Here is a 25529-nt window from a genome sequence, read left to right as displayed (position 1 = left end):
AATTTTAAGTTAAGGTACATTTTAATTGGTGTGAATTAATTGCCAATAAATCTCAATAAATGGAAGACCTCAAATAAATAGTTGAAGCATGACGCTAGAACCTTCTGTACCTTGCTGTTGGTTATGTATTTGCAATTAATTTTGAGAAATTTTTCTGTGAAAGCTTCTTCTTCCTCTGATGTGGATGATACAATTCTTGCAGGCCGAACACATGTGTAAACTGGTATGGGTGTGGCTTCTTTTCCATGCACCCCATCTGAATCCTACAAAGGGAAAAAACAGTACTATTTTATAATGACCAAAGTAACACTGTACATTCTTTTCCAAATCCTATAAATCACAGCTTTTAATTTTTTGAATTTTTAGCTTGGATAGTTGCAGCAAATTTATAAATAAAAAATCTACAATATAATATTCTAGGGCCATGGGTACTGTACAATCTCTCTGGGTAAAAGAAGATAGAAAATCCCTACATTAGCATAAAAATCTATAAAGTATATTGAAGGACTCTACAGCCCCTTCCTTAAACAATTTTTTTTCTAGCCTCCACCCCTGACTCCCACCAAATTTAGTGCTGAGAGCAAAAAGTCCCACTTAACCCCCCATAAAAGGAGAAACTAAGCTGGTAATAATGTCCCTTCCTCAGCTGATCAGTTATGTGCACATATTTTTAGCCTCACTCAGTGCTAGCATGTGGCCCCCAGAGAGTTGGCTAAAGATGAATGTGGCCCTTGGACAAAAAAAAAATATTAGACACTCCAGGTCTGAAAGCAAATCCTTATAACTCTTTCAAACAATCTAGTCAAGATCTTTGCCAACGCAGTTTTTGATTTCAAGATACCTCAGCACCAATCAGATCAGCGTAGTTTCAAATACTATCCCTTCAGGAATGTTCTTAAACTTTTTTAAAAAAGTTATTTTCCTTTATTCCAGCAACGTACTTACACTTACAGCTGTCTTCTCAGCCTCTGCTTCTGAAGATGTAGGTGATAAAGGACTTATAGGACTAAGTGAAGGAGAACTTTCCACACTGGAAATATATTCTGGATCAGGAACATATAAAATCTGTAAAAATAAGAAAAATACTTCCAACTGAGATGTCATCACCGGGACTGAAACGTAAGTAAATTAAGATGGAAATACATTTCATGCACAGGCTTTGTGTAAGAGATGTTTCAATACATGAAGAGACAATTATGAACTGTCACTGTAACTACTTTGAATTCTCAGTGTTCTTTTTTGTATTTTGTGTTCCTTTGATCTCACTCCTCCATGTAACGTGTGAGTATATGTCTGCATCAGACAAATGATTCATTTAGCTCAGTAGTGCCTACACTACTGGCAGCAGCTCTCCAGGGTTCAGACATGGGGCTATACTAGATGCCTTATTAAAAGACTTCTGCACATGATTACTGGTCAGTTGACAGCTGAGTGGATGAAATTATGTGGTAGATGTAAGGGGAGGTGTAACTGAGTGATGGTGTGGACTTGCGTTTTCAGTTGTAGTGCGTGCAGTTGAATGTCCTCTCTCTAATGCCTGCCATAATCTTAACTTGTTGTTATACAAGAACCAGAGATCATAGTTTAAAACAAATGCTGGCTAGTTAAACAAGCCAGTTTCATAACCCATGACTTGAAGTGGCTAATTTGTTTGGTTTAAATCATGATCTCTAATTGTATGTAATGAAAAGCCTGGATTCTTTGGAAGCAAAACTAAATGCTAGCAATGCCCTTCTCCCAGCCGTGCAGGAGGCGGCAATGGGAAAGCAAGCAAGCTGGAGGCTTTGCTACTGTTTTGTACTAAGTCTTCTTTCCACTTAAAACATAGAAATGGACCTGGAGTTGCAACTTCAATCCAGATCCAGATCAATCCAGATCCAGACCAACAAGGGATTGGTACTTGATCTGAGGTTTGTGACAAGTTAGGGGGAAACCATTCTCAACCATTATTTTTTTTTCAGATTTCCTCCATGGCACAATTAGAGCAGAGTAAGAAACTGTCTTCGACAGGCCGCGATCAGATTTCCCTTAAAAATATTTTAATATATTTGCCTCAGTTGCTCAGTCTCCCATATATTATATAAAAGGAAGTACCTGTCCAGGAACAACTGCTCTGGAAAATAGCTTGTTTAACTGGACCAGTTCATTAGGTGTCGTATCAAACTTTAGGGCAACAGTATTCAAAGAATCTCTTGATTCAACCTGTTAAGAAAAGGTAACTAGTGTTGAAATACAGTATTCAAGTTCTATTTAGCTTCAATTCGAAAGCCTACCAGTCTTCACAACCTGGTTCAATAAAATATTATTGTCCAAATCCAACAGGCAGAATGTGGTTTTCTTGATCATGCTGTGGCTTTGCAGACCCAGTTCACATGAACAAGCTTTTCCTTGTAAGCTTAGCCTGGCACAAGTTTATCACTAATTCCCAGACTGGAAGATGGCAGGATCTTCAAGGACATGCTCTACGGAGCTGCCTCAGGCACCAGGCCCTTTGGCAGACCAACTCTGTGTTACAAGGATGTCTGTGAATGTGACATGAAGGCTGGCAACATCAGCCCCACCATGTGGGAATCCTTTGGAGACGACCACAGCATCTGGAGACAATCAGTCAAGTTGTGTATCCACAGCAGTGACCAAAGGAGGAATGAGCACTGGGAGGAGTGCAGAAAGAAGAAACGCCATGGTACAACTGCAACAGCACAATCAGACGCCTTCATCTGCCCTAGCTGCAACAAGGCATCTCTCGCTCACATATCGGTCTCTACAGCCACAGCAGGCGCTGTAACTCTCCAATGGCTTGACTTCACCTCCGAAGGCACACTCTTCCAACTGTATCTTGCTTCTCCTGGATATGGTTCCTAAGGAACTTCCTACCCACATTATTTTCAAGATCACTTACTGGCCTTAAGCATGCAGAGTACTGTATTTATGCAGTTTGCCTTTATACTGCCTTAACTGATACAGATGGTCTGGCCCCACCACTTAATGGATCTGAATTGTTTCCAAAGAGTGGTAGGGGATGTTTTATCCCATGTTGATGGCCTCTCAGCTGATTCCCTGGAGGCCTGCTGGAATGCAGAGTTAACCAGGGCTATCGAAGGGGGAGTGTGCTGTGCACCTGCATATCTTGTGTTTGTGCGCATGTCACACCTACTACTAGTTACACCTACTACTGGTATGTGGCCTTCAGATGGGTGGCTACCATCAATGTGGCCCTCAGGCCAAAAAAAAGGTTAACAACCACTGCAGTAAAGGACAATTGTGCAAATCAACCACTTTTTATATAAGAAACTTGCTGAAAAGCAGGATTGCCACTCTTTTCATGACAGCTGCTCTGTGTCTGTTTTCGTGGCATAATATACAGATATCCAACAATAATTTCTACAATATTTGAGGAAATGCTAGCCACCTTGGCTGAAAAGGCTGGTTCCCCACTATGTTCCATGAATTCCTAGAGTACCAGGTCTACTAAAATACTGTTGTTGTTTTTTAAAGTGAAGAGATCTTTAACAACGAAGTAGGGAATGGATAGAGTGCAAGACTGAAGACTAACAGCACCTTTAACTCTCAGAATAGAAATGCTTCCTTACTTTTTATAAGCAATTGAAATTCTGGCTAACTTGACTAACAATCACTTAAAGCAGTTTATCACAATGGTTATCACAGGAAATTACATCTATCTATATATATCTTGAGCTAACAGGACCCAACATTCTCCAGCAGCAGATGGATGTCTGTCTGAAACACTTTGGCACCTATAGAGTCAAGAAATAATCCCTTTCTTGTAACAGTATTTCCTTAAGTAAAACCTTTCTATAATTTCACAGAAAGTTGACATTTTCTTGTACTAATAAGTACTTAATAAAGTAGGATCAAAAAATGCTTCTAAGGCCCTATTATAGCTTTCTAAGAATGCCGTTTGGAATGCCATATGGAAAAAGAAGAAATTACCCTAACATTTTTTTTCCATTTTCCATTTTCATATTTTAAAATTTATGTTACAGAATGATTTTAGCCAAGGGTGGTATTTACACTTGCACAACAGAACTTGCCCCTCTCCTCAGCATATCTTCTCTGGGGGCTTGGGGGAACCCCTAGAACATATTTTTTTGCAGGGAGAGAGATGGAGAATGTTCCATTGCACAAGCAGATATCCACATGCTGATGAGAAGTTCACATATTATTATTATTTATTAAATTGGCATATCACCCTTCATCTGAAGATCTCAGGGTGGTTCACAGCATAAAAATAAAAGAGAAAAACACAAAATACATAACAAAAACAAAAAAATAACCCTCATTCCCCCCCACCTCCTCCCAGAGACACATTTAAAGTAATACATAGTGCTACTTTGGATACAAACTATGTCTCCTCAGAAATAAATATTATTGAATTCAGTGTGACATTCCCAGGTGAGTGGGTTTAGGAATGAAGGTTTAACTACCTGCCTTGGAAATACCATAAGATAGAAATTGAAACAAACATACATGCTAGCAGTGCATGGAAATGGGTGGGGACAGGGAGAAGAGGCAATACTATGTCAGTAAGAGGAAAGTGAATAAGGGAAATGAACTCCAAAGTATTATGCAATAGCTACATTTAACATTTTAAGGTAGAAAATTGTAACAGTGTTGGATGAAAGGTTTTCAATCTCTTCTGTAATCTGTTATCATTCTAGGATGGAACATGCAGTAAGAAGCAGTAGAACTGGCAGTAATGAAACTGTGAGGGTCTAAATTACTACTGCTAAACATTGTTTTAAATCAATGTTTTAAACTCCCTGCCAATTAATTAAGAGTGGTATATGTTCTGCACTTTATTTAGTCTGAATACTACAAGCTTCTGAAACAATACAAATACTTAAGCAAGGTACTGCAATATTGTGATTCTGAGCATGACACAGAAGGGTATATGGTTCACTGGAAGCTATGTCAACTTTCACAACAAGACTTTCTGAAAGTGCTTGAAATACTACTGAACATACTACCCAATACACCAAATGATAGCCAACTGTCCAATATTTTACACCTATTTATACAGATACAATACACATCACATTCAGTAATTGTTTTTAATATTGTAGTTAATAGATTTCTGGAACCCACGCTGGAACCACATGGCATAAACTGGGTAAACAATCTTAAGTTATTGCAGAGGCTCAGAGAAGCAGCATGTATCTGGTTAATGCAAGATACTGAAATCCATTTTGTTAAACACAGAAGCATGAGAGCTGACAGATCAGCCTGCATCACTTTGTTTACTCCAGTAATTTGCTTAATATGAGAGAATAATTTTACTTCCTAATTACATTTCATGCTTATACTGATCAGAATTTCTGGAATTCCAGCCAATCACGTTGTCAGTGCAACTTCAGAGTACATAGTAGTTTTACTGTTAAAATATTTACAAAAATTATCCATGTTCTTAATAGCATTTTAGTTTAAAGCACATCGTTTTTATTTTAGAAATCAGATTAAATTATTTATAACATGCCAGTTTAATGTGCCAGTTTAAAAATTATAACTTTATAAGTCCTAGTTATACAGGCAATATGTAGCAAAACATTTCTTAATTCAGTTTCCCTTAGTAACCAGAAATACGAAACACTCGACTGCAGCACTGTTTGAGGGTCATTTGAAGAACGTAACAGTTACAGAAAGGCTCCATTTTCAGATACTGCTGGAAAAAATAGAACTATGCTTCCAAGTAGCAAGAGATCTGAGAGCATAAGAATGTTATTTAAAGGCACTGCAAAGATGGACTAACATCACCATCACCTGCATTCAACGGACAATGCTGAAAGCTATAAAGGCAGTAAGGGATTTTAAAAATCTGGTTCTTTCTTGGAAGTAAAATAATTTGTGCATCTAAAGGAATGTCCTGTTGATTTACAGTTATTTACAACTTGATAACCTCTACAGGAATACTAGAAAGGTTAACTTTGCCTCTCCAGAATTACACTGCATCATTTCTGAAAAGACTCAAAATAGTACTTGTCAATCCTGTTAAGGTGATCAGCTGCATGCCAGAGCTACAGACTGAATAAACAAAAAGGTAACATGCATCACTTTTCTTCTTAAATAGCTATTAGAAAACTAATATCCAAATATTATACATATCCAAATCTTTATAGATTTCTCTTGCGTATTATGTAGGTGAGTAGTTACTTACTGTGTACTCTATAGTCCCTTTAGGCTTTTGAAAAGACATTCGTCTCCCATCTTTCTTGTCTAGGGTCTTTTTCTGGCCAGTATCTGGAAAAAATTGAGGCAAAGCACGCGTTACATTCATTTTTCTCTCCCTTTCAGTATTGTCACAGACTGCTGACTACAGCCCCGTGGGCAGACATCTATTTCACCAGTTACACAGCTTATACCCTGTGACTCTCAACTCAGCCTAACACAACTAGCTGCCAGAACAGGGACTTCACTCCTCTGTTTTGCTTTAAGGATTTGACCAATATAAGCTACTCCAGTGATTGGGAATATCTTCCTAGTTTCACAAATACCTGCAAACATTCAGAGTGTTATCAATTAATAAAAACCACGCTGTATGACAAGAATTGTATAGGAAAAGGTTAAAATAATTCTAACAAATAATTATAACATCAATTAGTTCTACACTGCACAGGATATGTCCATAAGCTACAACAGACTGTGCACAGCTTAGTAGACACAATTTTAAGATGCAGATTTTAAAAAAACCATTAGCATTAACACAAAGGATGTGCATTTTCATGTAAAGTTGGCCTTCTGTATACAGATTATATGCATGTCCTTTCTAAAAATTATAGTATAAGTGTAATGAAATGCAATGTCATGTTCCACTCAGAACTACTTTGCACCACAAATGCTAATTTGTAAGGAGCTGTGAACTCAGCTCAGAAGTGGCCCATTCACAAGGAAATTCAGACAACGCCCCTCCTCCCTTTAACTGCCTTTCAGTTACTTTTCCTCCTATTTATTCCTTGAACATTTAAGTAAATCTGAGTAAGCACACCAAAGAAAACAGGATGTGGGTGGAAGAAGCACATGTTATACAGCGTGTGAGATGTACAAGTGGGAGATGGTAGGTGGGGTCACAAAATTCATTCAGATACTAAGTGTTAGGAAATGGCCCAATCAAAACGGGGGTGGGGACGGAAAGGAACACAAGGAAATCATATTCCTCCTTCAGAACCAAATTTATCTGCACAGATTTTTATACTTTCTACTATAACTGTTCTTCATTTCTCTGTCATATCACAACAATATTAGCTATCAAAACAATAGATGCCATCAGATTAAACGATGCTAAAAAGATAATCAAAATGATTTCATTTCAAGAGGAAACACTTAAAGTTGTAACTATTCCAATTAAGTTATTAAAAGTGTTGCAGAGGACAAGCCTGTAAGACAGAATAAAGAATTGTTTGAAAACCCTTCACTATGTATGAAGTTTCACCTTTCATTAAAAACCATTTGATAGCAACCTTATACTACAAACCACAACTTAAATCTCAAACATCTGATAAAGGTGCCATTATTTTTAGCTCCATCCCAGAAGGTTCTTACTTCCACATTGTATTATCAGAACAAGGGTACTGTATTTAGTAGGAGTAATTTCCCAACAGTTCTTTGACATCCTACTTCCTATGTAAAAAGCAACGTTGGTTCACCCACACCAGGATACCTTTATTTAATATTATGAGAAAACGTCAGATTTGCCCATTAGCCCTTTTCCTCTCTTCTTTTACATGCTAGAGGAAGCAAATGAAACTAAACACAGTACCCTTTGTCATTCAAATTTGAGGAAAGGTGTTTTGTTTTAGCTATGGTTAGTAAAAATAACAGACAACCTGAATCCACTGTCTGATCCTGGCTTGTTCTAACCATTGTTTAAACAAACCACAGTTCTGAAGTTTAGACATAACAGAGTACTGTGAATAGTTTAAAAGGAAATTGGGAAGCTCTTCAGCCGCCTCTAGTAGCACAGAAACCTTTTAATGAGGGTGAAAGAGGAGAGCACAAAATATAGTCTGAAGCTCAACATCAAAAAAACTAAGATCATGGCCACTGGTCCCATCACCTCCTGGCAAATAGAAGGGGAAGAAATGGAAGCAGTGAGAGATTTTACTTTCTTGGGCTCCATGATCACTGCAGATGGTGACAGCAGTTTTAACGAAATTAAGACGCCTGCTCCTTGGGAGAAAGGCGATGACAAACCTAGACAGCATCTTAAAAAGCAGAGACATCACCTTGCCAACAAAGGTCCGTATAGTTAAAGCCATGGTTTTCCCAGTAGTGATGTATGGAGGTGAGAGCTGAACCATAAAGAAGGCTGATCACCGAAGAATTGATGCTTTTGAATTATGGTGCTGGAGGAGACTCTTGAGAGTCCCATGGACTGCAAGAAGATCAAACTTATCCATTCTTAAGGAAATCAGCCCTGAGTGCTCACTGGAAGGACAGATCCTGAAGCTGAGACTCCAATACTTTGGCCACCTCATGAGAAGAGAAGACTCCTTGGAAAAGACCCTGATGTTGGGAAAGATCACAAGGAGAAGGGGACGAGATGGTTGGACAGTGTTCTCGAAGCTACAAATATGAGTCTGACCAAACTGCGGGAGGCAGTGGAAGACAGGAGTGCCTGGCGTGCTCTGGTCCATGGGGTCACGAAGAGTCGGACACGACTAAACGACTAAACAACAACAAGAAGTAGCACAGTGAGCAGGGGGAAAGGATAGAGGTATCTGAGTGCTTAAGTCTCAACTATACCGTATTTTGCGCCCCATAAGACGCTCCGGCCCATAAGACGCACCTAGTTTTTTGGGGGGGAAATAAAGAAAAAAAATTTATTTCCCCCCCAGGTGCGGGGCTGGAAGAACCAGGTCGGGGAACAGTGGGAAGGCACGCTCTGCCTCCCCGCTGTCCCCCGAGCTTGTGGGGCTGGCGATGGGGAGAAGTGCACCAGTCCCGCGATGGCAGGCAGCTCTGTGCCGCCATCCCGAGCGGGGCGGGACTTAGCGCCCCGCTCGTGATGGCGGCGTAGACCTGCCTGCGGTCCCGCGACGGCAGGCAGATCTCTGCCGCCATCCCGAGCGGGGCGGGACTTAGCGCACCGCTCGGGATGGCGGCGTAGACCTGCCTGCAGTCCCGTGACGGCAGGCAGATCTCTGCCGCCATCCCGAGCGGGGCGGGACTTAGCGCACCGCTCGGGATGGCGGCGTAGACCTGCCTGCGGTCCCGCGACGGCAGGCAGATCTCTGCCGCCATCCCGAGCGGGGCGGGACTTAGCGCACCGCTCGGGATGGCGGCGTAGACCTGCCTGCTGTCCCGCGACGGCAGGCAGATCTCTGCCGCCATCCCGAGCGGGGCGGGACTTAGCGCACCGCTCGGGATGGCGGCGTAGACCTGCCTGCGGTCCCGCGACGGCAGGCAGATCTCTGCCGCCATCCCGAGCGGGGCGGGACTTAGCGCCCCGCTCGGGATGGCGGCGTAGACCTGCCTGCGGTCCCGCGACGGCAGGCAGATCTGTGCCGCCATCCCGAGCGGGGCGGGACTTAGCGCACCGCTCGGGATGGCGGCGTAGACCTGCCTGCAGTCCCGCGACGGCAGGCAGCTCTGTGCCGCCATCCCGAGCGGGGCGGGACTTAGCGCCCCGCTCGGGATGGCGGCGCAGAGCTGCGCTGGTCCCAGGAGCGCAGGCAGCTCTGCAGGGCCACCGGGAGCGGGGCGGAGCTTCTCCCCCGGCTCCCGGTGGCCGGGCAGAGCTGCGCTGGTCCCAGGAGCGCAGGCAGCTCTGCAGGGCCACCGGGAGTGGGGCGGAGCTTCTCCCCCGGCTCCCGGTGGCCGGGCAGAGCTGCGCTGGTCCCAGGAGCGCAGGCAGCTCTGCAGGGCCACCGGGAGCAGGGCGGAGCTTCTCCCCCGGCTCCCGGTGGCCGGGCAGAGCTGCGCTGGTCCCAGGAGCGCAGGCAGCTCTGCAGGGCCACCGGGAGCGGGGCGGAGCTTCTCCCCCAGTTCCCGGTGGCCGGGCAGAGCTGCGCTGGTCCCAGGAGCGCAGGCAGCTCTGCACGGCCACCGGGAGCGGGGCGGAGCTTCTCCCCCGGTTCCCGGTGGCCGGGCAGAGCTGCGCTGGTCCCAGGAGCGCAGGCAGCTCTGCAGGGCCACCGGGAGCGGGGCGGAGCTTCTCCCCAGGCTCCCGGTGGCCGGGCAGAGCTGCGCTGGTCCCGGGATTGCAGGCAGCTCTGCGCAACCCTCGGAGCCGGTCTCCCGAGGGTTGCGCAGAGCTTCCTGAAGCCTGGAGAGCGAGAGGGGTCGGTACGCACCGACCCCTCTCGCTCTCCAGGCTTCAGCGAAAAGACGCAGGCACATTTCCCCTTCATTTTTGGAGGGGGAAAAGTGCGTCTTATGGGGCGAAAAATACGGTAGTTTCCTATTGATGAAGTTTTTCCTGTAGAATAATCATAATTTAATGTGATATGAATCAGCAGGAATGAGCCATACAGCAAGCCTCAGACTTGCATACTACCCTCTTTCCCCACTCCCCTAGCTGTGACAAACTGTGGTTATTATTAACTATACTTGTTTCAAACAAACCAATTCAAAACATTGTTACTGAAGTTGCTTTGTTTAAGCCAACCAAGATTACACACGGTTCTAGTTCTGGACATAGCAAGCTATGGTTAATCAAAAGCGGAAGCAAATACTTCTGAACTCTCCTCCCAGCAATACAGGAGGAGGAGAAAGGGAGAATTACACAAGGCTGAGGCCCTTCCTTCACCTGTTTATAATAGTGGATACCAAAATCCATTTCTGAAACATGAAAAAGAAGCAATGTTTAATATAATAAAAATTGGTTCTCATTACTATTAAGTATGTTAAGTACCTCAATTTATTTTAATTATCAATATGAATGTGGTAATTGCTACATAAAACAAGAGAAGCATTATGATGCTAACAAAACTGAGATACATTAATGCATTGTCATCATGTAGTGTTTCTAAAATCCTTATTTTCACCTTTATTCTGAATAACTGAACAACATTCAATCAGAAGAAAATCAAGGCCCTTTACAGCCTTTAACTTAGTTAATAAGAAGCACTTTCAATAGCCACTGAACAGCTGGTTCAAGATAGCCTTCAGATACACATTATTGTTCCCACATACCAAGTTATCTACGCAGATAAGGTAATTGTGCAGAATTCATGAGCAGCAGGAAACTGGGATCTTTCAACACATACCCCAGCAAACCTTCCCCATTCCCAAGCCTGCTTGATATCCCTAGGTTGAATAAAATACTACAGTGGTACCTCGGGTTATATAGGCTTCAGCTTACAGACTCCGCTAACCCAGAAATAGTGCTTCAGGTTAAGAACTTTGCTTCAGGATGAGAATAGAAATCATGCTCCGGTGGCATGGCAGCAGTGGGAGGCCCCATTAGCTAAAGTGGTGCTTCAGGTTAAGAACAGTTTCAGGTTAAGAACGGACCTCCGGGACGAATTAAGTACTTAACCCAAGGTACCACTGTACAGGTATAGCCCAATCCCTGCAACCTTTACAGTCCTATACAGAAAACGCCCCATTTGGAACAATGACATTCAGAGGTACCGTATTTTTCGCTCTATAAGACGCACCAGACCATAAGATGCACCTAGTTTTTGGAGGAGGAAAACAAGAAAAAAATATTCTGAATCTCAGAAGCCAAAACAACAAAAGGGATCGCTGTGCAGTGAAAGCAGCGATCCCTCTTGCTGTCCTGGCTTCTGGGATAGCTGCGCATCCTGCATTCGCTCCATAAGACGCACACACATTTCCCCTTACTTTTTAGGAGGGAAAAAGTGAGTCTTATAGAGCAAAAAATACGGTAAGTCAAAGGGCAGGAGTGTGCAGCATCAACCCTTCAGTGCACTATGAGTCTCCACCGATTGGAGCCAAATGTGGCAAAACCTTCAGAAGCACAAGTCTTTAAAAAAAAATTAAAAGGAGAATTGTATATTACTTATTAACATTGGCATGTGAATCTGGAAGTACACAATACTAATTCAAATAGAGATGCACACAAACCAGTGAGACAAGATTTACCAGTTATATAATATTGCATTTACATTTAAGATACACAAGGTTAAATTATAATTTCCCAGCACCATGGAACACGTATACTTTAGTTTTTACATTTATTATTCTTTTCGCTAGCTTGCTATACTGAATCTGATCATTGATCCATCCAGCTCAGCATTTTCCACTGACTGGCAGTGGCACTCTAGGGTTTCAAGTCATTTCCTGACCAATCTGGAGATTCCTAGTTTTGAAGCTTGGAACATCTGCAAACAAATAATGTGTTCCACCACTAAGCTACATTAAAGCTTAATATTGTACCAGAAACAAGCATCTATGTTGATCTTTCTATTTTATGGATGAATTATTTGCCATGATTATTTGACATATCTTTACGGACAGTCATAGGCTACAGGTGAAGGCGAGACAAAAAAAAACTTGGCTAGTTCACCTAGCTGAGGTTGTGTTTGTGAAGACAAAGTCAAAGGAAGGACATTTTTTAGAGGGCACTGTCAAAAGCTTCAAAATAGGAACAGCTAAGCACTGAAAGTGTTTCAAATGCATTATCTCTGTAAACCTGTCAACATTCTGTAAGGTACAGTTGGTTTATTTACAATATTTATGCATGGCACTAAAACAGAAAGTTGTTAGAGCAGCTTGCAACACAAAACAAATTAAAATTGAATAAAAGCTTCACAAAAATAAATCTAGTACAGCAGAAAAATCAAGAAGCAGAGACTAAACAGTGGACTAAAACAAATTTACCTGGTCAAAACATATTTAATAGGCCAGAGGAAATAAAAAAAAAAGTATTTGCCTAGTCATTACTAATAATCACTTCTTTATTTCTGCAGTTTCCTAAGAACTGCATCCAGAGAGATGCTGAGAAAGAAAATCTATTGAGTTTATGACTGAACTGAAATTTGAAAGAGAACTCTCAGCTTGCAGCTCAAACGCTAAACCCCTAGGTTTATCAGACTGATAATTATTTATGCTGGCTGAAAAGTTGAAAGTGCAAACCCCTGCAAACCTATCAGTAAGCAACAGATATAAAATCATTTCTGACAGCACAACTAAGGGTGGCATGCTAAACTGAAGCAAGCTAGACAATTATAAAGACTTCAGACTCGCATCAACTTCAGTCTTGCTCATACTTCATACACACAAGATTATGTAAGCTCAATAGTTGTTATCCCAGAAGAAATAAAACTTGAGTTTCATTTGTCTGGCTCACACGTACCAAACTATAAGACAGACTGGATGAGCAAGTTTGCTGGTACATACTGACAACGCTGTGGTCACTTTACTCCTCCCACACTCCTGGGAGATAAACCATGGATGGCTTAGCATGTCCAAATCCAGTCTGGTGGTTTGTTTGGAGCAGGACAAACCGCAAGCTCAGGTGGAGATGCAATGCTAAGCCAAACCATGGCTTTCCTCCTGGTAATGCAGAATAGGGGAGGGGGAGGAGAGAGAAGTAATGTGCCTGCAATTTTATTACGGTGTGCCAGCAGTCTTGCTCACTCATGCTAAACCATACTTTGGATTATTGTTACATGTGAATAAGGCCACCAATTTCAATTTAACTGAACTACAAATGCAAGCAGATTAATTTTAAGTGAGCTCACATATTGCTGATGCAAAATAGCCACTTGCTCCAGCATTCAACACCCCTTGCTTAAAGACAACTGTGTGCAACTCCTCTCGTTTAAAGCTATTTCAGCACTTATTCAAATAGAAACTTCTAATTACTAGGGCTTTACTACCCTGAACAGCCGTTAACGAAATACTATGTTTTATTAGAGCAAGACCTGTCATTCAGGCTAAGAAAGGTGATTTAAAATAATTTCAAGTAGCAACAATTCCAAACTCTCCAATTTTCAAATCTTAAAAGAAGAGAATGAAGTAAAGATTACGATAGAGAAAATAAAGATGTAACTCTTAAGTATCTATAGCAGGGATGGGGAACTTGTGGCACCCCAGATGATGTCTGAGTACAAGATCCATTATCCCTGACTATTGGCAATACTGGGTGGCGCTGATAGAAGCTGGAATCCAAGAACACCTGAAGGACTGCAGTTTCGCTATCCCTGATCTATGCAGCTTTTCAATGACCATGGTTAGAAAGATAGCATAAAAATTCCTATGTCAATAAATACAGAGCAATAGATGAGCAGAATAAACAAGCAAGTGGTTAATTCATTTCTGCCCTGGTTTGGAAAAACTGCATATTCAGTTCTGGAATGCACTTCTTAAAGGATGGGGGAGAAGGCTCTTCACATTTTTATTAAACTGAAATATGGAGTTTTATGCATTTCAGCTTAAGCACTGCCCACTTAAATCTCTTCTTTTGCCACTTATCTCTGTTCTCTTGGATGGATTACAGAGGACATCAAGAAGTATTCTTCCTTTTTCTCACTTGAGCTTTTATACTTTTCATCATCACTCTGTAGATCAAGGTTTTTCCATGTATTAGTTGGCAGTAAAGCCAAGTTTATGACCAAGTGTACACTTGACAGGAAGCTGTCTGATTAATGTACCTTTATATACGGTTCCCATATTTCAAAAAGTAAAAACTAGGACACCATTATAATGTGAATAATGGGAAAAAGCAACTTGAATTTGAAAATAAACTATCACCAACTCATCTGTTGTCCTTTGTTCCCTTTCATGGAGATTTGAAAATTTGTTCCTTTATTTATTATTGCATTTATATCCCACCTTTCCACCAAGGAGCTAAAAGTGGCATACATGGCTCTCCCTAGCTTCATATTTTCTGTGCAACTACCCCATAAGGTGGGTTAGGAAATTAATCCATACATAATGTACTGATGTTGTGCAGGCCACTGGGAACCCAAGGTAATTTACAAGCCTCACAACATTTGCATTTTGATAGGCAGATAAGGAGCCACTATCAATATTCTCTTTGACTATGCATTTCAGAAGAAAATGCCTATGGAAATTAGAGATGCAATCTCAAGAATGGGCCCATTATGAAAAAGCATTTTTGCTACCAACACACCCTATAAGCTAAGAAGTGAATGGCCAATAATGAAGCCAACAGCCTACTCTTAATGGTTTTAGTACTGAAACCCTTATGGTTAGAAGAGTAGGCTTTCCCCACCTCATCATGCTTACTCCATGGGTGCAGAAGGGGGAGAGGAAGCAGGGCTTCAAAACTTTCACAGACAATTACCAACACTAGAGGTGGCTTCCAGTGTTTATACCCTCTGGCATCTACAAAGGCTCTTCTGCTGTATTCTGCTCTGGTGCCACTGTATTCTGCTCTCGTCAGACCTCACCTGGAGTACTGTGTCCAGTTCTGGGCACCACAGTTCAAGAAGGACACTGACAAACTGGAACGTGTCCAGAGGAGGGCAACCAAAATGGTCAAAGGCCTGGAAACGATGCCTTATGAGGAATGGCTAAGGGAGCTGGGCATGTTTAGCCTGGAGAAGAGGAGGTTAAGGGGTGATATGATAGCCATGTTCAAATATATAAAAGGATGTCACATAGAGGAGGGAGAAAGGTTGTTTTCTGCTGCTCCAGAGAAGCGGACACGGAGCAATGGATCCAAACTACAAGAAAGAAGATTCCACCTAAACATTAGGAAGAACTTCCTGACAGTAAGAGCTGTTCGACAGTGGAATTTGCTGCCAAGGAGTGTGGTGGAGTCTCCTACTTTGGAGGTCTTTAAGCAGAGGCTTGACAACCATATGTCAGGAGTGCTCTGATGGTGTTTCCTGCTTGGCAGGGGGTTGGACTTGATGGCCCTTGTGGTCTATTCCAACTCTATGATTCTATGATTCTATGATACTACTTGTGGCCCTCCATATGTTGTTGGATTCCAGCCCCCATCAGTCCTAGGCAGTATTGTTGGCGCTCAAGGATGTTAGGAAGCTACATCTGGAGACTGAGGAAAGTTCTTCTAGGACCTACCTACAAAGACTATTGGGAATGTGATCTTCTTCACTTCCCGGTGGTCCCAAGCAACCTACAGAACTAAAAGCACTGAGCAAAGCACTGTTTGCTTGTGAAAGCAAGTGAGCCTTGATTTCAAGGAATGGCCACCGCTACCTCCAATCCCCCTCACCTGTTCTCTCACTCCAGAGGTGCAGCAGGGTCTAGGCCTAGAATACTACCCTAACCGCCCTCGCCCCAAAAGGAAAAGCAAGTGTGCAAATAAATGGCAGAGGCTCCTACGAGCTTGAGGCATGTGAGCAACCAGGCTGCTTTCCGAAACTGGCCCAGCCCTCCCTGCTGAGCTTTGACAGGGGAAGGAGCTGCTCCTGAAAGGCACAGCCCGCCTCTTCTTGATGCAGCTGCAAATACAACTTTTACTACTCTTCTCCCCACCCCCCCACCCCATGCTGGCGAAGTGATTGTATTGGTCTTGAGCCACACCTCTTTCTTTCCCTCCTGATTTCCAGGTGTCACAGCTGAAAGCATCAAGCTCCCTGGGCCCAATCTCCACCACAACAAGCAAGTCCACATGTGAGAGGAATCCATGCGCAGAAACAGACAAGAAAACCCTTAATAAAATATTTTATATATAAAAAAAGAAACAGATGCCTCTGCACGCTCACCCAGCACGCCTATACCTTTTCCCTTTGGGTGTCATTGAATACGAAGGAGGAGGAAGGCCATGGGTAAACTACATACAATGTGTGTGTGTGTGTGTACACTCACATATAATATTGCACATGCACAGAAAATACACATGCAACACACATGTACCTACTGACAAACGCACACGTACATAGTCTGCATGTGGCGATATATATCTATCTATATATCCATATATATCTCACATACATACATTTATATACAAAATGACATATATACTGCTGCCTTCCTGAGCGCTTCCAATATTGGATAGCTTCAGCATGCTCAGGGACCCAAAGTTGTGCGTCCCTTTTGTAGGAAATGTATGCTTTCCCGTGCATTCTGCAATCTCCACTGGGCCCACACCCAGCCTTCTTACACTTGTGGGCCCGAGTTTCTCCTGACAGCAACGCAAGGCGCCAGTTTCCCTACTTACCCCCGCCCCACCTCTGGGATGGGATGAGGAGGGGAATGGGGAGCCCCCCCACACACACACACCAGGATGCCCTTCTCCCCCCACACACACATCCACCGCCCCAACCACCACCTGCAACCACGCTTGAGAAAGGGGGCGACGGACTCTTCCAGCTTCTCGCCCCACCCGAGCTGAACTCTGGAGGCCCGCTCCGCCTCGGCTTCCTCATGGCTCCCCGGAGGCCTCCTTTCCCCCGACCCAAAGTAGCCCTGGCCCTAGAGAAGCCCGCGTTCCTATACCTTTCGTGACGTGTGCGAGGGCCGGGGGGGGGGCGGAAGGGGAGAATAAACGGGGGGGGGGCGAGGGAAATTTCTCCCCGAGGACCCCCCCCCTCCCTGCCGCCCCATAAACGGAGTTCCTCCTCCCGAGTAAACCCCGCACCGTCCCGACCCCTCAGCGCCACGGGCGGGGAGGCCTCCTACCTATCGGGGGCTCCGGCTTGGGCTCCCCCTCGTGCAGGGAGTCCTGGAAGTGGACCTGGCGGGGGCCCCCGGAGCCGGGCGCGGCGCCCCACAGGCGGCTGGCGGTGCCCCTCAGCAGCCGGCTGCTCTTGCCCGTGAAAGTCGTGAGGTACTCCATGAGGCGGCACGGGCGGGGAGGGGGGTGGTAGTCGCGCCGCCTGCCTCTCGAGCCTCCCTCGGAGCCGGTGGCCTCACAGCAAGCCCGCCCGAAAAGCCAAAAGGGCCGGCGAGAAAGGGCTCGACCCGCCGGGCGAAAAGTTGGGCAAAAGTTTTTCTTTGACAGGCTCCGCCTCGAGGCTGCGGCGCTTAAAGGGGCCGCGCGGCGCGGCGTGGGTCTACCGACGTAGTATATCGTAGATGGGTAGGGTTGGAATGGGAGCCCCAGGGTCATCTAGTCCAGCCCTCTGCGAAGTGCAGGGATCCGGCGTGGGCTCGAACCACCGATCTTCTGGTTAGCGGACGCACCGACCCACTGCGCCATGGTGGCGGCCGTACAACAGTTTATTATTTTGTACATAAATGTGTGTGTATATACTACGTACACACTACGTATGTGTGTGTTTGTCGGTAGGTACGTGTGTGTTGCATGTGTATTTTTTCTGCATGCATGCGTGTGTGTGTGTGTGTGTGTGTGTGTGTATATATATATATATATATATATATATACACACACACGTGGAAGACAGGAGTGTCTGGCGTGCTCTGGTCCATTCAGTCACGAAGAGTCGACTAAACAACAACAACAAATATATACACACACACACACACATATACATATACATATATATATATATACATATATGTAGGTTTTGGTGTCTTCGGGTGTCTTCCCGTGTAAGAGTTGGGGTGTCTAGGCGACGTTTCGACGAGGTCTCACTCGTCATCTTCAGGCTGGTGCTTTCGGCTTCTTGTTACTAGAACAGAGCAGGGTCTCAGTGTTTGAGTTCCTATAAATACTGTTGAGGGGGTGTGGTGTATAGCCTCCAACGTTCTGGGCAGAGAGGAAGTTCCCAGGTTAATGTGCCTTTTCTTCTTTTGTTCATTAATTACTTGAGGGATATCTTGAGTGATTACTTGAGTGATATTCTGAGTACCACTTAGGAGGGTCATTAGGTGTGGATTAGTTGCTAAAGCTTTCGTGTCTTGACCTCTTGAGCTTGTGAAAAGTTTTTCTGAGAAGATAGCTGTACTGCACTTAGTTGTGCTCTGGCTTGGCTTCGTGTATAGGGGCGAGCTGTGGTTTTGTGCCCTGTGCCAGCCAGATCTGTGTAGGGATTGCAGGGGGGTGCAGCATCCGGAGGTGCCACTATGGTTTGGCTACTGGATGGTGTCTGTAATTTATCTGTGGAGAGGGTCTGGGTTTGGGTCTGGTGTGGTTGATTGGAGATGGCGTTCTGTGTGCCTCTGGTTCTGGTGTCGGTTTTTGTGGGGAGGGCTAATTTCCAGATGTCTGGCAGGCGGGACGTGTCGTCACGCTTGTTCATGTTGTGAGGGTGTTTCTCTATCTCGATGGCTTCCATGATTATTCTCTTGTGGTGATGTTCCATGTTAAAGAGCAATTTGGAATCTGCAAAATTAATTTCGTGTCCTGTTTCTTTCATGTGTTGGTAAAGAGAGGAAGTTTTTTCTTCTTTTTTGACGGCATTCTTGTGTTCTGCGATACGTGCATTTATTCGTCTGTTTGTTTGTCCAATGTACGTGGCTGGGCAGACTTTGCAGGGTATTTCATAGACCCCTTGGTTTTCTAACTGGATTTTATCTTTTGGGTTTCTGAGGATATTGGCTATTTTTTGGTTGGTGCAAAAGGCTGTTTTGATATTGTGTTTATGGAGGATTTTGCTAATTTTATCTGTAGTGCCCTTGATATAAGGAAGGAGGGCCATGCCATTGTTTTCTTCTGTGTCTTGGTTTTTGGGGGGTGTTTCTTTTTGGATTAGCTTCGTAACCCTGTTTTGCTGGTATCCGTTGGCGATTAACACATTTGAGAGATTCTGTAACTCAGTTGTCAAGTGGTCTTTGTCAGCCAGGCGTTTGGTTCTGGAGATGAGAGTCTTGGCTACGGAGTTTATTTGTGCAGGGTGGTGGTGTGATTGTGCATGTAAGTAGCGGTTGGTGTGTGTTTTTTTCCGGTAGATAGTGTGTCCTAGGGAGCCATCAGGTTTTTTGTAGATTAGGACGTCAAGGAAGGGAAGTTGGTTGTTGGCTTCTATTTCCATAGTGAATTGTATTTTGGGGTGTAGGCTGTTGAGATGTGTGAGGAAGCTATCTAGTTTTTCCTTCCCGTGTGGCCAAATTACAAAGGTGTCGTCAACATATCTGAGCCAAAGTTTGGGTTTGTGTTCTGACTTGTCTAAAGCATTGGTTTCAAAGTGTTCCATGTACAGATTTGCGATGACCGGTGAGAGGGGTGATCCCATAGGTGCTCCTTCTATCTGTTTGTATCTTTGTCCATTGTGGATGAAGTACGTGTTGGTTAGGCAGTGGTTGGTCAGGTCCAGGATGTATTCGGGGGGATTGTATTTGTTTTGAATGGCTGTCAAGGCTTCATTAATGGGCACTTGTGTGAAGAGAGATACAACATCGAAGCTCACAAGTAGGTCATCGGGATGTAGGTTTTGCTTCTTTATTGTTTCTATGAACTGGAAGGAGTTTGTAACGTGTGAAGCGATAGATTCTGCATAGGGCTGAAGTTGCTTAGCGAGAAATTTAGCGAGATTTTGTAGAGGTGAGCCTATGGAGCTGACTATTGGTCTGAGTGGTGTTCCTTCTTTGTGTATCTTGGGGAGACCGTAGAGTTTGGGGCATCTGGATGATTTTTCTCTGGGGATGATTCTTAGCTGGATTTCTTCACTGATAGGAGAGGCTTTTATTTTGGATTTGGTGGTTTTTTCCAGATAGGTGGTGGGATCTGTTTTTATAGGTTGGTAGGTAGGGTCTTGGAGTAGATTTGATAGTTTTGCTTGGTAGTCCGATGTGTTCATCACAACAGTGGCATTACCTTTGTCTGCTGGGAGAATGATTATGTTGTTGTCTTTCCTCAGGTTGGTGAGTGCTTTCTGTTCTTCTTTGTGTAAATTGCTTCTGGGTGGTTTGCTGGAGCAGAGGATGTTGGTGACTTCAAGTCTGATTTTATTGGCTTCATCTGGGTTGATTTTGGTTAGGCTAGCTTCGACTCCGCATATGATGTTTTCCGTGGGGATGCGTCTCGGGGCGACTGCAAAGTTGAAACCTTTGGAGAGTACTTTGGTTTCAGTTGAGGTGAGGATCCTGTCTGATATGTTATGTACTGTTTGTTTCATGGGTTGTTGTGGAGGGTGGCTGGGCTTCTGGCGTTTCTCTAGTTTGTGGAGTTTGTTGGTGTGTATGTCTGTCTTATGTGAGGACTCTGTTTCAGCTCTCCAAACGGCTAGTTGTTTGCATTTGTCCCAGAGTGCAGGGTGGATTTTGTTACAGAGTTTGAGGTGAAGAGTGAGCAGATCTTTGTTGGTTTGGTTTAGTAGGTATCTTTTCTTATGTAGTTCGTTTCTGATTAGGGATAGTTCAGTTCGTTTCAGGATCCTTTCGGTAGCTGGGGTTTTAGAGTGGAATTTAAGTTGGAAGCATGTGGGAATTAAGTTGTTGTCTCGGCAGTTGCGTAGGAACAAGAGATCACATAAGATGGTGGCTCTTCGGATTTCTAGTTTCTCGTAGGTTCTTGTCAGCTGGAAGGTTTCCTCCCCGTAGAGGTGAGATATTTGCTTTCGTAGATTTTCACGGGTACAGGAATGTAGGTTTTGGTGTCTTCGGGTGTCTTCCCGTGTAAGAGTTGGGGTGTCTAGGCGACGTTTCGACGAGGTCTCACTCGTCATCTTCAGGCTGGTGCTTTCGGCTTCTTGTTACTGGAACAGAGCAGGATCTCAGTGTTTGAGTTCCTATAAATACTGTTGAGGGGGTGTGGTGTATAGCCTCCAACGTTCTGGGCAGAGAGGAAGTTCCCAGGTTAGTGTGTCTTTTCTTCTTTTGTTCATTAATTACTTGAGGGATATCTTGAGTGATTTCTTGAGTGATATTCTGAGTACCACTTAGGAGGGTCATTAGGTGTGGATTAGTTGCTAAAGCTTTCGTGTCTTGACCTCTTGACCTTGTGAAGAGTTTTTTCTGAGAAGATGGCTGTACTGCACTTAGTTGTGCTCTGGCTTGGCTTCGTGTATAGGGGCGAGCTGTGGTTTTGTGCCCTGTGCCAGCCAGATCTGTGTAGGGATTGCAGGGGGGTGCAGCATCCGGAGGTGCCACTATGGTTTGGCTACTGGATGGTGTCTGTAATTTATCTGTGGAGAGGGTCTGGGTTTGGGTCTGGTGTGGTTGATTGGAGATGGCGTTCTGTGTGCCTCTGGTTCTGGTGTCGGTTTTTGTGGGGAGGGCTATTTTCCAGATGTCTGGCAGGCGGGACGTATCGTCGCGCTTGTTCATGTTGTGAGGGTGTTTCTCTATCTCGATGGCTTCCATGATTATTCTCTTGTGGTGGTGTTCCATGTTAAAGAGCAATTTGGAATCTGAAAAATTAATTTCGTGTCCTGTTTCTTTCATGTGTTGGTAAAGAGAGGAAGTTTTTTCTTCTTTTTTGACGGCATTCTTGTGTTCTGCGATACGTGCATTTATTCGTCTGTTTGTTTGTCCAATGTACGTGGCTGGGCAGACTTTGCAGGGTATTTCATAGACCCCTTGGTTTTCTAACTGGATTTTATCTTTGGGGTTTCTGAGGATATTGGCTATTTTTTGGTTGGTGCAAAAGGCTGTTTTGATATTGTGTTTATGGAGGATTTTGCTAATTTTATCTGTAGTGCCCTTGATATAAGGAAGGAGGGCCATGCCATTGTTTTCTTCTGTGTCTTGCTTTTTGGGGGGTGTTTCTTTTTGGATTAGCTTCGTAACCCTGTTTTGCTGGTATCCGTTGGCGATTAACACATTTGAAAGATTCTGTAACTCAGTTGTCAAGTGGTCTTTGTCAGCCAGGCGTTTGGTTCTGGAGATGAGAGTCTTGGCTACGGAGTTTATTTGTGCAGGGTGGTGGTGTGATTGTGCATGTAAGTAGCGGTTGGTGTGTGTTTTTTTCCGGTAGATAGTGTGTCACACTATCTACCGGAAAAAAAAAAACACACCAACCGCTACTTACATGCACAATCACACCACCACCCTGCACAAATAAACTCCGTAGCCAAGACTCTCATCTCCAGAACCAAACGCCTGGCTGACAAAGACCACTTGACAACTGAGTTACAGAATCTCTCAAATGTGTTAATCGCCAACGGATACCAGCAAAACAGGGTTACGAAGCTAATCCAAAAAGAAACACCCCCCAAAAACCAAGACACAGAAGAAAACAATGGCATGGCCCTCCTTCCTTATATCAAGGGCACTACAGATAAAATTAGCAAAATCCTCCATAAACACAATATCAAAACAGCCTTTTGCACCAACCAAAAAATAGCCAATATCCTCAGAAACCCCAAAGATAAAATCCAGTTAGAAAACCAAGGGGTCTATGAAATACCCTGCAAAGTCTGCCCAGCCACGTACATTGGACAAACAAACAGACGAATAAATGCACGTATCGCAGAACACAAGAATGCCGTCAAAAAAGAAGAAAAAACTTCCTCTCTTTACCAACACATGAAAGAAACAGGACACGAAATTAATTTTTCAGATTCCAAATTGCTCTTTAACATGGAACACCACCACAAGAGAATAATCATGGAAGCCATCGAGATAGAGAAACACCCTCACAACATGAACAAGCGCGACGATACGTCCCGCCTGCCAGACATCTGGAAAATAGCCCTCCCCACAAAAACCGACACCAGAACCAGAGGCACACAGAACGCCATCTCCAATCAACCACACCAGACCCAAACCCAGACCCTCTCCACAGATAAATTACAGACACCATCCAGTAGCCAAACCATAGTGGCACCTCCGGATGCTGCACCCCCCTGCAATCCCTACACAGATCTGGCTGGCACAGGGCACAAAACCACAGCTCGCCCCTATACACGAAGCCAAGCCAGAGCACAACTAAGTGCAGTACAGCCATCTTCTCAGAAAAAACTCTTCACAAGGTCAAGAGGTCAAGACACGAAAGCTTTAGCAACTAATCCACACCTAATGACCCTCCTAAGTGGTACTCAGAATATCACTCAAGAAATCACTCAAGATATCCCTCAAGTAATTAATGAACAAAAGAAGAAAAGACACACTAACCTGGGAACTTCCTCTCTGCCCAGAACGTTGGAGGCTATACACCACACCCCCTCAACAGTATTTATAGGAACTCAAACACTGAGATCCTGCTCTGTTCCAGTAACAAGAAGCCGAAAGCACCAGCCTGAAGATGACGAGTGAGACCTCGTCGAAACGTCGCCTAGACACCCCAACTCTTACACGGGAAGACACCCGAAGACACCAAAACCTGCATTCCTGTACCCGTGAAAATCTACGAAAGCAAATATATATATATATATATATATATATATATACACACACACACACACACACACACACCATATTGTATGTAGTCAGTGGGATCTTGCCTCTGTGTGTAACACATACACACTATGTATGTGTGTATTTGTAAGTAGATACATGCCTCCGTATAGCATGTGCAGTTGTGCATGTGCTATATAATATGTATAGCGTGTGAGTGGCTGATATTTCCATATGCAGTTCTGTATTGTGTGAAGTCCTGGATAAACCTGTGCCCAGGATTGCGCCTTGAGGCTTTGTTTCAGCAAGGATTGAGGGTTAAGGGGTCCTGCCAAAAGTTTTACATAAAAGGTGTTTTTTAAAAAAAGAAAAGAAAAGAAGGGCTGTTAAGGAAGTAAGTGATGCAAGGTCATGCATATTTCCTGGGAGGCAATTTGTTGATGGGCTGCGAGTTTGAAGAATGGTTTTTCTCCCAAGAATTCTGCACTTGAAAATATTCACTTAAATCCTTTTTTCTTAAACTTAGATATGTGATGGCTGTTTGTGACTTGTGGCAGGGTTTTTGATTTTTTTAAAGCATTTGTATGTATTGGTGTGGTTTTTTTTAAGGCCAGGTAATAGCACGTATCATTATACTGCATTATAGTTACACATAGGTTTGTGGTACGGGAGTGAACTCAGTTATTGAGTAATTTTGGCATGTGTGCTTTACACAAGAGTTCTGACATCTCATACAATGTGCTGGGTGGCTGCAAATAGCACAACACCCATTTACTTGAGGTTTAAAGCTGGCTAATGAGCCCCACTTTTTTTTAAAAAAAAAAACATCACGTAAACAAGAGTTCAGTCATTGAGCAAATGACTCAGTCACTTCTGTAGGAAGAACAGCATGTCTTGGAAATATAATTTAAAAATATAGATGCCCTGTATTTTTATCCAAAGCTAATTTAAATAGTTGTCTCAGCTATGGCTTATACCTGCAGCCCTTGTTTGTGAAAAAGTGCCTAGAATGGAAGGAGCTTGATTAAATCCATTGCCCATTATTTTCCCACATTTCTTGTAGCAAATAAACCGTGTGATAATAAGAGAGTGGGTTCTCATGGTCTGTTTGCTATGGAAAATGTGGGGAAACGATGGTAGACTATTGTGCCAAACAAGAAGCAGAACTACAACTGGTAGTAAATAAATTTTCTGCTTTTGGTTTCTCCTGCTGGTGTTTACTGGCACAGGAGTCATGGCAGGGAGGGCTGAAAGCTAGAAACTCTTGTGACTGGTATGTAGGCTGAGCTTGCTATGTGACCACTTCACCCAGGTCTAGATTTTTCAGTGTAGTCCAACAGTTTACCATAATTTACCACACTCATTACTAATCAACTTTGGGAGGTATGATAACTTACCCTCCGTGCACTGCTGAGGGAGACCTGAGGGTGGTGAAAAGGGAGAGGGCCTTTTCAGTCGTGGCTGTCTGTGGAGGGACGCGGGTGGCACTGTGG

At 43.8% G+C, this 25529-nt stretch overlaps 1 protein-coding gene across 7 annotated transcripts in view; it reads right to left on the bottom strand.

Annotated features, from left to right (window-relative positions):
* OXR1 (oxidation resistance 1) overlaps positions 1 to 25529 on the bottom strand; it is a 189363-nt gene that overhangs the window by 36345 nt on the left and 127489 nt on the right. For 4 of the 7 annotated variants that reach the window (XM_081204469.1, XM_081204474.1, XM_081204470.1 and 1 more), the window contains 4 exons: positions 6173 to 6255; positions 2095 to 2202; positions 946 to 1065; positions 111 to 263 (listed from right to left, as the gene is read on the bottom strand). In XM_081204469.1, coding sequence (XP_081060595.1) covers positions 111 to 263; positions 946 to 1065; positions 2095 to 2202; positions 6173 to 6255 — 464 coding nt within the window. Of the gene's footprint in view, positions 1 to 110; positions 264 to 945; positions 1066 to 2094; positions 2203 to 6172; positions 6256 to 17538; positions 17829 to 25529 lie in introns of those variants that run through there. The other 3 variants (XM_081204468.1, XM_081204467.1, XM_081204466.1) reach the window with 3 other exon arrangements.

Source organism: Podarcis bocagei, assembly GCF_964188305.1.
Source record: "Podarcis bocagei genome assembly, chromosome: 8".
NCBI lineage: Eukaryota > Metazoa > Chordata > Lepidosauria > Squamata > Lacertidae > Podarcis > Podarcis bocagei.
This window is presented reverse-complemented; position numbering and strand designations above follow the sequence as displayed.